The sequence below is a fragment of the Rhinolophus sinicus genome, chromosome 14 (genome assembly GCF_057876585.1).
Source record: "Rhinolophus sinicus isolate RSI-liver-muscle chromosome 14, RSI-T2T, whole genome shotgun sequence".
Taxonomy (NCBI): Eukaryota; Metazoa; Chordata; class Mammalia; order Chiroptera; family Rhinolophidae; genus Rhinolophus; species Rhinolophus sinicus.
In genome coordinates, this window is record NC_142514.1 from 176480926 (window position 1) to 176497724 (window position 16799).

Sequence of the window (16799 nt, forward strand, 5' to 3'; positions counted from 1 at the left end):
GTGACCAGAGTTGGCAGATACATCCCTTCTCCTATATTAAAGCTCTGGCTATTTTGACGTATTTAGTAATTTATCTCCGCCTTCATTCTGCCTGACCTCTCATGACCACCTTCAAAAATTTCTAATTTTGTGTTCTCACTTACGATAGAAGCATATAAGTTAATTTTTCATGTGGATGCACCAACTCGTCTTTGACTATAATACCTTAAACTGCTCTGAGGTGAATTTGTCTTTTCTCATAATTGCAGATTGTACATGCTTACTGTACTAGCTTTTAACTTTTCCTTGGAAATCATGCAAAACCAAAGCTTTGTAACCGAGTTTGTCCTCCTAGGGCTTTCACAGAATCCCAATGTTCAGAAAATAGTATGTGTTGTATTTTTATTCAGCTACATTGCCACTGTCGGGGGCAACTTGCTAATTGTGGTGACCATAGGCAGTAGCCCAGCGCTCCTGGGCTCCCCCATGTACTTCTTCTTGGCTTTCCTGTCCTTCCTGGATGCGTGCTTCTCCACCGTCATCGCCCCAAAGATGATTGTGGACTCTCTGTATGAGAGGAAAACCATCTCCTTTGAAGGCTGCATGACCCAGCTCTTTGCTGAGCACTTCTTTGCTGGGGTAGAGGTGATTGTCCTCACCGCCATGGCCTATGATCGCTATGTGGCCATCTGCAAGCCTCTGCACTACTCTTCTACCATGAACTGGAGACTGTGCGGCATTCTGATGGGGGTGGCCTGGACAGGGGGCTTCCTGCATTCCGTGATCCAAATTCTCTTCACTTTCCAGCTGCCCTTCTGTGGCCCCAATGTCATTGATCACTTCATGTGTGACTTGTATCCACTACTGGAGCTTGCCTGCACTGACACTTACGTCTTGGGCCTTTTGGTGGTCGCCAACAGTGGGTTTATCTGCATCGTGATCTTCTCTTTGTTGCTTGTCTCCTATGGTGTCATCTTGCTCTCTCTGAGAACCCACAGTGCTAAAGGGCAGCGGAAAGCTCTCTCCACCTGCGGCTCTCACATTGCTGTTGTGGTTTTATTCTTTGTCCCATGCATATTTGTGTACGCCCGACCTCCATCTGCTTTGCCCTTTGACAAAATGGTGGCAATATTTTACACCATCCTAACTCCCTTGCTCAATCCTTTGATTTATACCTTCCGGAACAAGGAAGTGAAAAATGCCATGAGGAAAGTGTGGGACAGAATAATGGGGGTTTGTAATGAAAGATAAAACATTAAACTTTGAAAAAAATTAAATTTAAGAGTAAAAAATGTCTTAATTGTTTTAGATAAAACTTTTTGTGGGTGGGCCTCATTTGACAGGAAGTAATGGAATGCAATATAAAAACCATTAATATGTGTCAGGAAGTAATGTTTTCACCCTTAGATGACTTATCAACTGTGATTTGACAATTCAGTATCTTCATGTGTAAATTAAAGAGTTGAATTTCATGCTTACTTAGAATCTAAAGATCAAAAAAGAAGGAAAAGAGAAATTACTTAGCAGACCTCTTGTCATTCATTTCGTGCTTTGTGGAGGGAAGACAAAAATACCTTAGAGATTAAGAACAGAAACTTACTCAAATTATTTCAAGAGAATAGAAATTTATATTTAGGATATTTGATATCAGTGACTGATAAGAAAAAACTTAGAACTCAGAAAGGGAAGAGATCCAAGCATTCTCACTGTAGGTATTTTTGTATCACATGACTACTCTGTGCTTTGAAAAATAGCATCTCACACCTTGGCTTTCAGACCTCCTCCGTATCTATTTTTATTGAAAGCACTTATCATTTTCTGATATGTTATATAATTTTCATACTTTTTTATTTTTTGTCTGTGTCCTTTCCTAAACTGGAAGCTATGAGTCAGAGAATTTTTGTTTCCTCTTTGGTTCACGGATGTATCATTAGTGTCTAGAATAGATTAACGTATGGGCTTAGTCAATAGCTGTTGAATAAATGAGGTATCTTTCCATAATCATATTTAGACCTTTCTTTAACATTCACACACTAAAGTGTCAAGTTTGGCAAAGGATGTACGTATTGCTGGTATTAGCCCTTAGACCCTGATGACAACTATAATGCATGCTTTGATGTAACACAGAGCAGAGTGTTTAAAATAAATTTTATATTCTAGTTATTTTTCCTATATATCAAATTTAAATATAGTGTATAAAAATTCAAATAGAAAATAAAGCCATTGTTCTTTACCCACTCTCTCATTCTTCATTATCTATTTCTCCTTCCATTCTTTGCAAAAATAAATTTTGCTGTCAGTGATCTGACTTTTATTCTCAAAGTATTTCTGATCCAAATAAAATTGTGTATGGCCACAAATCTACAGAGACCCATTCATTGGCTTTTCTTGTTTTCTAGGCCAAGAAATCTTATGACATTATTGTATATCTTATTAAGATAAAAGAGATTTAGACTTTCACTTAAGAAATTTGGATTCTAGGCTCAGTTCTGTTACTTATTAGCTCTCGGACTTTAGGTGAATTGTTCACTTCTTTGATCCTCAATTCCTCATGTTCAAAGAGGATTAATAAAAGCACAAATATTTCCTCTGGACTTTCTCTGACCCAGGGATTTTTTCTTTTCATATGTTGTATGTTTTGATATTTACAGAAACTTTTTAAAGATAGGGCTTCATGTTCCCATTTAATTGACGGGGAAGTTGAGGCTTAAGGACTTTAAGTAACACACCAGAAACCTTCCTCAGGGATCTTATAGTTCACTTGTAACAAAAAGGCAAAGTGGTTGGGTGTGACTTTGTTTCTCTGAGACACTTGGCCTTGCTGGGTGACCCTACACCCTTCAGCAAAGTACGACAGATGGTGCAATCTATTCCTGGCATTCTCCATCCCAGTTTTGGTCTCCTATCTCCTTCTATCTTTACCCTGTACCTTTTACTTCTTCCTCATTGAAGATACCTAGCAGACCATGTCATACCTTGCAGGCAATTCTTAGGCCAGAATGATTGGTAGTAACACAGTTTCCTGGGAGGGAAAGTGCTGTTATGATGTAGTCTATCCCATCCTCAACAGCTGGTAACCATTGAAAAGCAAAGATCTACCATGTTTCCCCGAATATAAGACCTAGCTGGACCATCAACTCTAATGCATCTTTTGGAGCAAAAATTAATATAAGACCGGGTCTTTGAAGAAAGTCTGAAAATCAGTCTTTGATTGGGTCAGGGGAAAAAATAAAGAAATAACAGTGACTTCACAAAAGATGTAAGACAGCTCTCATAACATTCTTTTGTGATTTCTGTGGTGAGGGAGGCCATTTTCAGTTCCCCAACTCTCAGCCTTCTTGTACAGAGAAAGAGCCCCAGGATCCTGGAGAGAATCATCAGTAAGGTGTCAACACACAGTGGGGCTAGTTAGTGTTCAAGTAATTTTGGGACCAATCACTTCAAATAGCTGGATGACTAAGGGGCTCCGTAGGACCCTAGCAGAAGACAACGGGTCACGGAGTTCTGTGGGAGAATTGCAGAGATCTCTCACCCTCCTCGTGTCTCTAGCTCCTGGGTCAGGCGAGTATCAGAGCGGAAGCTAGAATGGTAGTGTTTGAGTAAGCAGAACTGGGTTAAGAAATACAAAGTTTTGACAATTAAGCTCGCAAACTTGTTGCAATGAAGTTGCTAACTGTTTTTGATGTCAGAGGGATTATTCATTGTGAATTTGCACCAACTGGACAAACAGTTAACAAAGTTTACTCTTTGGAAGTGCTGAAAAGGCGGCATGAAAAACTTAGATGAAAACAACCTGAACTTTTCACCAACAATTCATGGCTCTTGCATCACGACAATGCAGCAGCTCACATGGCACTGCCTGTGAGGGAGTTTCTACCCAGTAAACAAATAACCATGTTGGAACACCTTCCCTTCTCACCTGATCTGGCCCCAGTGATTTTTTTCTCTACCCAAAGATAAAGAAAATATTGAAAGGAAGACATTTTGATGACATTCAGGACATCAAGGTTAAAACGACGACAGCAGCTCTGATGGCCATTCCAGAAAAAGAGTTCCAAAATTGCTTTGAAGGGTAGACTAGGCGCTAGTGTCAGTGCATAGCTTCCGAAGGGGAGTACTTTGAAAGTTATCGTCGTGATATTCAGCAATGAGGTGTGTAACACTTTTTCTAGGACGGGTTCGCAAACTTAATTGGCCGACCTCATATCATTTACAAACTTTAAGGAATGTCTTTAGACTTTAGTTCCATGAAAATTGGGGTCATGACTCTCTTATTCAACTCTGTAGCCATGAATCACAGAACTTAGTATTAATGAGCAATTTGGTGAAAGAAAGAAAAAAAAGGGAGGGAAGGAGGAAGGGAAGGAGAGAGGGAGGAAAGGAAGAAAGGAAGGAAGGAAGGCAGGAAGGAAGGGAGGAAGGCAGGAAGGAAGGGAGGAAGGAAGGAAACCACAAATGAAGTCAGACTGGAAGACAGTTCTGACTAATAATAACTAATGAACCTGCCTGAGAAAGGACTGTGATGTTGCATGAAAGAAACAGAAGCTCTCTGTCTGAATGACGCTACTGCCTCTTGTTCGGAGCTGCAGCAGAAATGAAGATGGTCAAGTCACGGAACCGTCCAGTAGGAGCATCTTCCACTGCTGCAGCCAGAAGCATTGTTAACAGTAGCTCCGAGAGACTGTATCCAACTGAATGTTTTTTTTAATTTCTCTATATTATTTATTTTTAAAATTTTTATTGAATGTGTTGGGGGTGGCATTGGTTAGTATTATTATATAGGTTTCAAGTGTACAATTCTATTATACATCATCCATATATTGCATTGTGTGTTCACCACCTAAAGTCAGTTCTTCCAACACCATATATTTGACCCCCTTTACCCTCTTCTACCACCCCCTTCCTCTTTACCCTCTTGTAAGCACTTAACTGTGTCTGTGATCTTTTCTTTGTTTGTCTTGTTTGTTTGTTATTTTCAGTTTTATAGGCCACATATACGTAAAATTATATGGTTCTCGACTTTTTCTGACTTATTTCACTTAGCATGATAATTTCAAGATCCATCCATGTTGTTGCAAATGGCAGTATTCCAACTGAATGTTAATGGTACCAAAACATCTCCCCATGGAATGTGAATTTTCCATGACATGGGAGAGAATTGTATAAGAATTGATCCTGCCTAAAGGGGACATCCAACGCTGTCGCACACTGTGTGAGGACTATGACCACATAGGGGCCCCACAGCTAAGGAAGCTTCATTTCCATCAAGATGCCCTAGAATATACAGTTATTACAGCAATGTTTTGACAAATGGAAAACAAATAAATGTCATTTGAAAAGTACATGCATATGACAGTTTTCTGTTATATGGAAGTGTCTTGAGGATGAAACACACTTTCCTAATTTGTTGAAAGTCATTATATGGACAGGAGGCAGCCGTAGGTACCTCCAAAATCTGTTGTGATAATGATTAAAGCAGAGTGAATGTGAAGATGGCACTGTGCCCATGTCTGAATGGCAGGAAAGGCGAGGAGAGTGATCTCAGGGAGATGTTCTGTGTAAAGAGAGAGAGTTGGTATGAACTCCTGGATGGGGAGAAAGGAAAGAGGCCTCCGTCACTGTTCATGACTGAGTAGGGCACTGGAGACAGTGACACCATTAAGGTGGCTGAGGTAATATCTTCAGAGACTCTTACTTTGTTGAGGGAATTGGGCTCTGCTAGGAGGGTCATTTTCAGTAGCTCAGTAGTAGGATTCATTGCCAAAACTTCTTACCAAGAAACCATTCGTTGCTAGAAGAAGTTATCACAGGGGAATTAGTAAACCAAAGTGCCTGTTAAGTGTTGAAGTGCTTTTGGCACCAAGCATTCTGAATAATTAAGACATTGCATCAGCGTTAGAGACCAAGAGACCATGTTGGAAGGAGATATTGACCCCAGTTTGCCCTGTACCTCAGGGAATACACTTTTTCCTTCCTTGCGTCATGAGTCAAAGGCAGGGGCTGGAGTCCAAAGCATCTGTAATTGAGGCTGGACTAAAGAATACGTCATGATCATTACCCTAACATAGCTCATGACCCTAAGAAGTTATACCTTAAGGAAACAGTTGGCATATGTGTGTAAAAGTCTATACATCAGCTAATAAATGATATTGGATTGTTTAAGTTAAAGACTTAATTTTATGAGCAGTTTTAAGTTTAGCAGCACAATTGAGAGGAAGGTCCAGAGTTTCCCATATACCACCTGCCCCACACGTGCACAGCCGTCCCCACTGCCAACGTCCCCTATCTCAGTGGTACATAGTTACACTAGTGAACCTAGATTGATTCATCATAATCCCCCAAAGTCCATCGTTTACCTTGGGGTTCTTTCTTGGTGCTGTACATTCTATGGGTTCGGACAAATATACAGTAATATATCCATCATCAGGATATCCTATAGAGTGTTTTCACTGCCCTAAAAATCCTCTGTGCTTCACCTGTTCATCTGTCCCCCCTCCCATCTTCCTGTTGGGTTTTTATATTATGAAACAGGATGAAGGTAAATATATTTTTAATTAGGCCATTTTTTTGAGTTCTTCATTTTTAAGGAATTTCCTTGTAGGCTAAAATAAAGTATGTCCACTTTTAAGGAATTTCCTTACAGGCTGAAGTACGTGCAGACAGTCTCCCACTGGAAGGTACGAGGTCCACTTAGGACTCAGGATTCGGGAAGTTCATGTGCGTACAGAGCTCTGTCATAAATCATTAAGGGAGTGAAGATGGTGCAGCTCGCTATCATTTTACCAACAGAAGATCATATTTTCCTTGGCTGGGCTTTGAGCCCAGGCTAAATTCTGGGGAACAAAAACTTTATGACATCACGCAATACTCCAAAATCCTTTATTATCATGCCTCTCCTGCCCTCTGCAAGTCACCTTTAGTTAATATAGGTATGTAGGAGTACATGGAAATGTTTCTATAAATACGCTTCTCATTAATAGAAGCATAATCATATACCTCAAATCTAACTTCCTAGATCATATTGTAATAATATTTAATAAATAAGGGGAAGTCTTTCTTCTTCAGAGGAACTCTGTTCCCTTCATAGGACACTCGTCTATTATAGTGTTCAAACATTTTTACTCCAAATACAATACAGATAAATCAGCTAAGAATTGAACCTCTGGTTTTAGGCCTCTTACTGCTTTCCCTGGATTGTACTTGCAAATAAAATATAAGACCCCGAAAACTTTTTGTCTCCCAATGCATGGAGGGGCTATTTAGGACACTAGGTGCACAAGAAACAGAGTAGTTTCTTGGCGATTCAATTCCCCTTTTACCAAAGACTGCTTTGTTTTTTGTTTGTTTGTTTGTTTGTTTTGTTTTTCTGTTCTCTATCATCTAGTCTGTCATCTCTTTGTATTTTTCTCTTATTCCATGATATCTTTGGACATCCTGAGGCACCGTGTACCTCCCAATCTTTGTTTGTGTTTCGTTACTGAGTATGAGAAGGATTAACTTAATTCTTCTGTAGGCTAAAAGGATAAACCCAAAGTTAAATTTACTACAACATCTAGGATGTTTCTGATTAGCAAAGGACGGGAAACGTTTGGGAATTAGGATGCTAATATCTTATGTCATTATGTCTTAAAATATTCCACTGGGAATGCAGAAAGGGATTTTTTCCCCCAGTATTTTATGGAAGGCTGCTTTGAAAAGGGGATGGAAATACCTGACACTAATTTAGAGTGTTCTAACAGGTAAGTGACAGGTTACTTACCTCTTTGTACTCAGAAGAGGTATCATTACAGAATAATCCAACATAATTTAAAAACACATTTCCATATGTCAGATGACTATATTGATCCTGCTTCCTCTGAGAAAGGAACAGAAAAAAAGAATAATGTTTTAAAAACTTTACTGTTAATATGGTAAATAAATGGAATGAAAATAAGATTTGGAATAAAACAATCTTTTGGACTCAAAATATATTTTATGAATATGAGGCATGTGAAAAACCATCACTGTGTGGTGAGAAAAATGCATTCCATGTTCTAAGGTTTATTGAAGTTTCTTGAAATGACCGTGTAGAAAAGTTGACAGGTGCTTTCCATGTACAGTAGCTGAGCAAGATAAGTCCTCATTATGGGTATTAAAAGTTAGATGAGATTATGCCTGGTCAGAAATTAGAGCAAAGATTAATAGAGGTAGTGACTCTGACATAGCTTCTGGAGAATGCCACCTTTAACACCTCCAAGTGACAGTTTTAAATAGAATGTTGTATATCACAGTCTAGAATTTTTACTCTTTGCAAATTTCTAAAATGATGCCATAAGAATATAATCTGGAGTTGACAAACATCTGATATTTAAAATCTGAATAACTACTTGTGATGGAAGTTCAGAGGAAATATAATCTGGAGGCTTTTTTATTAAATTTATTAGGGGTGACAATGGTTAGTAAAATTACATAGGTTTCAAGTGTACATTTCTATAAACTGTATAATGAAGGTGAAAGATAATGTGTCACATATGTGGGAGGGAGTTTGTATCATTCTTATATTGGGTTTTTGAGTATAATCTGTGAACTTTCCCTCAGAGAGTGGTAAATTTTCTATTATGTAGCGTGAGTGTAGGGATTCTCCCAACAATAGAAGTTCAGTGTAACTGAACCAGGGAGGGTTGGGTATTTTCACAGACAGTCCTTAAGGAAAGCAACGATTCTCACTGTGGCTGCTGCAGTAAAACTGATTTTCAGAATGGGAAGATCTGCCTAACACTCTGCAGTCCACCGCACGTGTTCTCTCCCTTCTCCCATCTGCTTTTCTCTCAGCGCTTCTCCATTACCTCCAACCCAACACATTGTCTGTTTATTATCGTTTTGACACATTCAGGCTTTCTAAAGTTGGCTAAGCTTGTTTGAAACGTTGAGGTAAGTACAGAACTTAGAAGATGTGCTATTTTACTAGTGCGTTTTATTGTCTTCAGATCATTGTTACCCATTTTTGTGACAAATTCCTTTGAGAACCCAATGATGAAAGGTATTAGCACAGCTCTGGGAAACGGGGACATGTGGTCATGCAGTGAGATGGGCATCGGTATCAGGAGGATATGGAAAATGTCACGGCTCTCCTTGCATTGTTGTAAAGGGTAAGGACTCATGTAAAAATGCCAAATGCTTAATAATCATTTCTGTGGGTGTCAAGTCCCAAAGTCTTCCATGGTCATGTGATGCTACTCAGAGTACATCTTCTACTCAAGTTTGTGGTGATGATTTACTATGATATTTAAAAGTGATCTCAGGTTTTTGGGGTTTTTTTCTTTTTTGGATTTATAAATTGGGAGCATGTTTGTCAATCTACCATACATAATAGATAGGAGACCCCAGTAGATTAATGATGTGAATGTGTTTTATAATCAGAATAGTACTAAAACAATCAGCTAAATATATTTTAAGAGATAACAGAGAAAGTTCAATTTAAAAACACTCTTAAGCCCCCACATTGTACAAGGCATTGGGTTTGGGACTAATGAGAATAAAATGCTGACAATATGTAGTTTTCAAAGACTCTTATTCCAGAAAGGAAGCTAAAGGAAGCTTCACATATAATTGAAAAGTATAGTATGTAACATTATAAGAAAAGCTACAAAGGGAGCGTGTAGAGGCGGGAAAGAGAATTTCTTTTATCACAAAGTAATCACCGAAGGTTGCCCAAGGAGACTTGTATTTGAAGAGTGGCTGTAGGAAAGTATAACATTGACAAGCTTATTTGTAACTCCGAAGGATCCTATGAAAACATTTATTTGGAAAGACATATGTACCCCACTGTTCATTGCAGCACTATTCATGGCGGCCAACATGCGGAAACAACCAAACTGTCCTTTGAGAGATTATTGGATAAAGATGATTGGTACATATACACAATGTAATATTACTCTAACACAAGAAAAGATGAAATACTGACATTTGCGACATGGATGGATCTTGAGATTATCATGCTAAGTGAAAAGACTCAGATGGAAAAAGTTGAGAACCATATGATTTCACTCATGTGTGAGATATAAAACTGAAAGCAACAAATAAAAAAGACAAATAAAAACTCATAGACACAGACTACAGTTTAGTGGTTACCAGAAGGTAAGGGGGGAGGGGATGGTAGAAGAAGGTAAAGGGGGTCAAATATATGGTGATTGAAGGAGATTTGACTTTGAGTGGTGAACACACAATGCAATATACAGATGATGTATTGTAGAATTGTACTCTTGAAACGTATATAATTTTATTAACCAATGTCACCTCAATTAATTTAATTTCAAAAATTCAAACAGGCCAGAAAAACAAAAGAGTTGAGATGAATTATTAAGAAAACACAGCTGAAATGTCCATGATGAGGAATACTTATTTTTCTTGAAAATGTTTCATAAAATCACATATCACACCGTTAATTAATTCCTTTATGTTTTGCAGATAAACAATTTCACACTCACCCCTTCTCCTCATTCATGAAATCATGCAGCTGAATAATAATGTGACTGAGTTCATTCTGCTTGGGTTGACGCAGGATCCTCTTAGGAAAAAAATAGTGTTTGTCACTTTCTTGTTTTTCTATTTGGGAACGTTGTTGGGTAACTTTCTGATTATTACTACTATCAAGACCAGCCAGACACTTGGAAGTCCAATGTACTTCTTCCTTTTCCATTTATCCTTATCTGATACCTGCTTCTCTACTTCCATAGCCCCGAGAATGATTGTGGACGCCCTTTTCAAGAACACCACTATCTCTTTCAGTGAGTGCATAGTCCAGGTTTTTTCATTCCATTTCTTTGGCTGCCTGGAGACCTTCATCCTGATTCTCATGGCCCTTGACCGCTATGTGGCCATCTGTAAGCCCCTTCACTACATGACCATCATGAGTCGGCGGGTCTGTGGTGTGTTGGTGGCGGTGGCCTGGGTGGGGTCCTGTGTACATTCTTTAGCTCAGATTTTTCTGGCCTTAAGTTTACCTTTCTGTGGTCCCAATGTAATCGATCACTATTTATGTGACTTGCAGCCGTTGTTGCAACTTGCTTGTACAGACACCTATGTGATCAATCTACTCCTGGTGTCCAACAGTGGGGCCATTTGTACAGTGAGTTTTGTCATGCTGATGTTGTCCTATATTATCATCTTGCATTCTCTGAGAAACCACAGTGCTGAAGGAAGGAGAAAAGCCCTCTCCACGTGCATCTCCCACGTCACCGTGGTCGTCTTGTTCTTTGGTCCTTGTATATTTATATACACACGCCCCGCAACCACTTTCTCCATGGATAAGATGATAGCTGTGTTTTATACCCTTGGAACACCTTTGCTCAACCCTCTGATTTATACCCTGAGGAACGCAGAAGTGAAAAATGCCATGAGGAAGCTATGGAGCAAGAACTTGATTTCAGATGGCACATGATGAATGGACGTTTTCAATATTTCTTCAGAGTTTGATTGATTTAGAAGAAGTCCATAGAGAATATTATCTTCTTATTGTGCAGGTAACACAATCCTAACTTGGGCATCAGAATTAGTTTCTTCCGGAAAATAGGCAGTGTGAACACATTCACTAGGTAGTGTCGAGTCATTTTTAAGTAGAAGAAGATATAGCACGAGGTACAAACAACCAAGTAAAACCACCGCTGCGTCTCTGCCTCTCTTGCCTGCCTAGTGTCACTGTGGTTTTAATCTGGTGTTTTCACTGCCCTTCTTCATGTTGACATCTGGTGTTCTCTGTTTATAGTTACACTTCTGCATGCTTATATCCACAGCCTGGCAGTTTTTCCTTCCTAATGATTTATTTATTAGACACTATATTTTCATAATGTCTGACCATGGACCTTCAAGTTGGTTGTTCTTCCTGACTCAGGAAAAGGCACCAGATTCAATAATAGTAGGATCTTTATAGTTTAAGGATCAATTTACATAATCTAGGTAATCTCCCTTCTATTTCTTGGGATTACATTTTGAATTATTTCCATGTTTACCTAGATGCTTCTAGAACAGTGACAGAACACAGTGAGAAAATTCACCCTTTTGAGGGTGTCTTTTTTTTTATCCTAGGAAGGTTTTTGACTATTGTGGTCATATTCAATATTCTTTTTGTAAAAATTCCCTTTTTCTCCTAAAATTATTCCTTCAAATTTTGGGAAGTATTATGTTTTTTTGAATCATACCAATTAGAATAACTTATCTATAATATTGAGTTATGATTATGGCATAGGTGGCCCAAATTAAGGTAGATATATTTATGTGGGCTAGAAATAAAAGTACAATAGTTGATGGTAGGGAATTTAAAAATAATAACTAATTCAACAAAAATATTATAAGCCAGATAATTTTTAAGCTTTGAAACAGAGTTACATAACAGCTATGAATTATTTTAGTGAGTTTTGAAACAATCCAGAATGGAGAGTAACTTGAGAGAGACTGAGATATTTGGATGAATAATATATTAATGAAATTGAGCTGGATACTACCTTTTGTCACCATCTGTCAGTACCACAGTCTCTAATTACATTATCACTAAGAAAGTTTCTGATTTTGATTTGTTTACTTATTTGTACACAAAGTCTATATATATATATGTATACACACATATTTGGCACTTCTATTTCTTTTTTTAATTAAAGTTTATTGGGGTGATAATGGTTAGTAAAGTTACATATGTTTCAGGTGTACACTTCTGTAATACATCATCTATATGTGTTTACCACCCATAGTCAGTTCCCCTTCCATCACCATATATTTGATCCCCTTTACCCTCATCTACGACCCCCTCCCCCCTTATGCTCTGATGTCAATTTTATTTCTATTTATAAATTACTAAATTATATTAAGATGACTAGATTTAATTCAATTTATTTTACAAGGAACTTTAAAATTTCTTTAGCCTGAGAAACGGTAATCTATGTCTCTGTGTAGGAATGGAAACCTGTGAATTCCACAGTGAACTTTAGTGACATATACACATCACTCTTTTTTTCCAATCCTGTAAATTTCAAGTTTAATCCATATCAAACAGTTTATCATTGATCACGGCTGCTACAGTTTGATTCTGCCCTTGCAAGGTTTGCACAGTAGTAGAATCCAGCGGGCAAAGTTTTAGTTGTTTTCTTCTCTTTCAATAGAAGAAAATATGAAAAGCAGTGCCTACTGGATCCAATATAGGTGCCTCCGCAGATGCACTCTATCTAATATGTCTTATGGACATGTTTTAATATAGAGATCCCATGGCTAATGTGGCCACATCTCCTTCAGACAGAGATTATGATCTTATTCTGGTCCCGAATTTTATAATAAAGATGATAGATCTGCACAGATGACTGAAGGTGCAAACACACCAGGATTGTTTTTGTTGAAGTCAATGTTCTGATAGGGAAAGAGTAGGACTCTGAGATCTAAAATTGACCCATTTGTGTGGGGAAGAGTGAGAACCATGAAGTCACACATCTTGCATTCTCATGGTTCCTCTCCCTTGGAAGAGAGGAAAGAACAGTCCTCCTTAGCCTAGACACCATGCCATCCCCTCCTTTGAAGAAGTTGTCATGCAATGATATTTGTTCTCCTCATGAGCTTTCTTTTAATCCTTATCACTTCCAAACACGTAACCAGGGCAAGTCGCAGGAAAGTTCAATCTTGTTCTAGGAAGAAATGATACACATGAAGGAATTGCAGGACGTGCCTACTGTGGACAAATGTGAGCCAGGGGAGCATTTGACCATGAAAATGGATCTTGAAGGTGTGGCAAAATATGTCTGGAGTTGAGGTCTGTCCCGATAGGGCTTTTTCTGTAGACTCAAATCATTGGAAATGCCTCATTGAGGAACTCTGTTGATGGCTTTACTCACAGAACTATTTGTTAAATCTGTGGAATGAACTACAAGGCAGAGCTACTAAAAGTATGAAAGACCTAGGAGTCAATTTTTTATCTTGGGTATAGGCACTATGTTAAAAATCTGTACTGTTCTTGGGTATGGTAGCTTAGGAGTGAATATGATTTTGAATTTAATTCATAAATAAAAGCTCCTAATATAAATTGTGTGAAGAAATTAGATCCCAAATTTTCTAGTTGGGGATTTTTTAAAGTATGTAAATCAGTGTGTCCATATTCCAGTGAAGATTAAAAAAACACCAACTAGAAGAATTGAGAACTGACCGACATGACAACTGTCATGTCATAGCAATATGACATGCATTTATTTATTTTAATGTCTGTTTTTCTAGCATACATCTTCAGAAAGATATTACTTTAGAAACCTATTTATTACAAGTGTTCTTAGATACTTGTCTACATGCATTACAGAATGGTATACTTCCATTCACTGATCAGCCAGCTTAATAATGCCGTGGAGAAGACCACTGCAAAATCCATGGCCTATACAATAAGCATTTAATTCCTATGCATGCGTCTTTGGGTAAGCTGGGCTTCAGCTGGTCTAGGTTGGGCTTGACTGAGCTTCATTTCAGACCTAACAGTGGGTTCCGATGTACTTCATGTAGCTCTGATTTTTCTCATATAAAGTAGAAGGTGGTATCTTAGTCTTTGCTGACACTGCAATTTTGTATTCTATACTTGTGATGTTTCACTGTACCATTGACTATTATGGAAGTTCAGTGTTGTATGTCTCTCTCTACCTTGTGGTACACTTAACTTGTGGATTTTTTATACTAAAAATGTAGAATAAAGACTATTTTGAAGATCTCAATGAAATGGTGAGGTTGCATTATACCTCAAACAACACAAAACAAAGCCAAAACAAAACATAGCTTGTCACCATGTGAATACTGGATATATCAGAATATGGTCAAAATGAGTCATTGCCACTCGGGTACTATAAGAGTGAGAAAAGAAGGGAGACTTGGACATGTGATAAATGTTTTAATCTCCTGGATATGTTTAAATGAGAAAAAGGATGACCTATGGAGGCACGTGACAACTATCTTTACATATTTAATTGAGCAGTGCATGGAAACATGTTCAACATGTTTATGCTGCACCAGGGGACAGAAATACAACCATTAGAAAATACAGAGAGACATATTTTTATTTTTTCCACTATGAAGTAAACTAATTTATTCATCCAGAAAATGAGAAGGGTTGCCATTTATTTTCTTCAGTGAAGGCTCTAAGGCAGGGGTGTCCAAACTGTGGCCCATGGGCCAACTGCAGTCTGCAATCCGTTTTTAATTGGCCTGCAGCAAATTCCAAAAATATATTTAGTTTACTTAAATAAACAAGGTGAGGCAATACATACTTCACCTCGAGTGAGTGACCCAGCTGTTTGTGTATTTTACCGCATATGGCCCTTCGTAAAAAACGTTGGAAAAAGTTTGGACACCCCTGCTCTAAGCAAAGTCACATCTTCCATCTTTTTTTTTTTTGTAATTAAAGTTAATTGGGGTGACAATGGTTACTAAAAGTACATACAGTGTTTCCCCAAAAGTAAGACCTAACCAGAAAATAACCCCTAGCATCATTTTTCAGGATGACATCCCCTGAACAAAAAGCCCTAAAGCGTCTTTTGGAGCAAAAATTAATATAAGACCCGGTCTTAGTTTCGGGGAAACACGGTAGGTTTCAGGTGTACAGTTGTGTAATACATCATCTATATATCACATTGTGTCAGAGGGTAAGTGGGGGGTGGGGTGGTAGGTGAGCTTAAATGGGATCACATGTATGGTGATGGAAGAAGAACTGACCCTGGGTGGTGAACACATCTTCCATCTTGTAACAAGGTTTTAAAACTACAAAGCTGGCAGCCAATGTTGTGATCATGCATCTGTGAATTAAAATGATGTTGTTAACCAGACTTCGCTGCACTGAAACTGGGAAGAGTCTCACTTCTCATGATTCTTGGTCATCTTTTTACAAAGAAACAAGAGGTTCTCTGAGTTCCTGTGACTGGGATAGAGTCTGAGGAACTTTTGTGAATCAGAATAAGTTTATAAAGTCACTGGTGGAAACTTGGATACTTTTTCATATCTTCCGCTTGGTCTTTGAGAGTCATGAACCTGTCAGCTTCTACCTTCTTAGGGACTTCTGACCTCTAATATCACTAAAATTCCTGGATAGTCAAGACTTCAGTGCAAAGACATAAAGGAGAGTATTGTGGAGAAAAAGATTATCAAGTGGATTACATTTATTTGTTTCCCAGTTTTCTAAATTCAGTTCAAGTTTAGCTCCCTTTGTGTTGGTTAGCAGAACAGATGGGGGTATATATCCAAAGGTAGGGCTTTGGTATTTTATTGACTCATAGGCTTCTTGTGCTCTAAGAACATCAAGTGTTATTTAGTCCCAGTGTTTCCAAATTGAAGTTCCCACATGTGCCATTGGCTATAAAAATTACCAGAGGACCTTGCTACAAAGACAGATGTTATATACCCCTTATCCCTGGTTTGCTAGATTGGAAACTCTTCAAATACAAACTCTTAGAATATATTATCTGTTCAAAAATCTCTCAAGATCATTCCAATGACCAGCCAAGTTTGAGAAGCACTGATGTCATTATTTTAAAATTGAGCAAATGCAGGCCCATGGAGACCCAATGAGTATAGGTCCAAGCTGGGCCAATGAACGTATTTGTATGGTTCCAGGGCAAGGATTTCTTAATTATAACTTCTAATCCAGATGTCTTGCTGTCTTTTGATCTTTCCTTTCTTTAATTTTGTGACTTTATCAACAACAGAGATAATGTTTAAAGCACTATGTACAGTTCTTAACATAAAGTTCACACACTCACACACACACTCACAATAACTTGGCAGTAACTTGAATAATCAGATTTGTGGAAAAGACAGTGGGATAATTGCAGAGAGGT

General features: G+C 38.2%; 2 protein-coding genes and 1 non-coding gene across 3 annotated transcripts; all 3 read left to right on the forward strand.

The window, feature by feature from the left end:
- Positions 1–255: 255 nt before the first annotated feature.
- On the forward strand, positions 256–1230 carry LOC148755930 (olfactory receptor 4C15-like). Its single transcript, XM_088789985.1, has one exon. The coding sequence runs from the start codon at positions 256–258 to the stop codon at positions 1228–1230; it is 975 nt and encodes a 324-aa protein (XP_088646111.1).
- Positions 1231–10468: 9238 nt separating this feature from the next.
- LOC148755931 (olfactory receptor 4C16-like) lies at positions 10469–11398 on the forward strand. Its single transcript, XM_088789986.1, has one exon. The coding sequence runs from the start codon at positions 10469–10471 to the stop codon at positions 11396–11398; it is 930 nt and encodes a 309-aa protein (XP_088646112.1).
- A 2343-nt stretch (positions 11399–13741) lies between these two features.
- LOC148755932 (small nucleolar RNA SNORA18) lies at positions 13742–13871 on the forward strand. The gene has a single exon (XR_016018800.1). It is a non-coding gene; the product is annotated as a small nucleolar RNA SNORA18 (small nucleolar RNA).
- The last annotated feature ends 2928 nt before the right edge of the window (positions 13872–16799 follow it).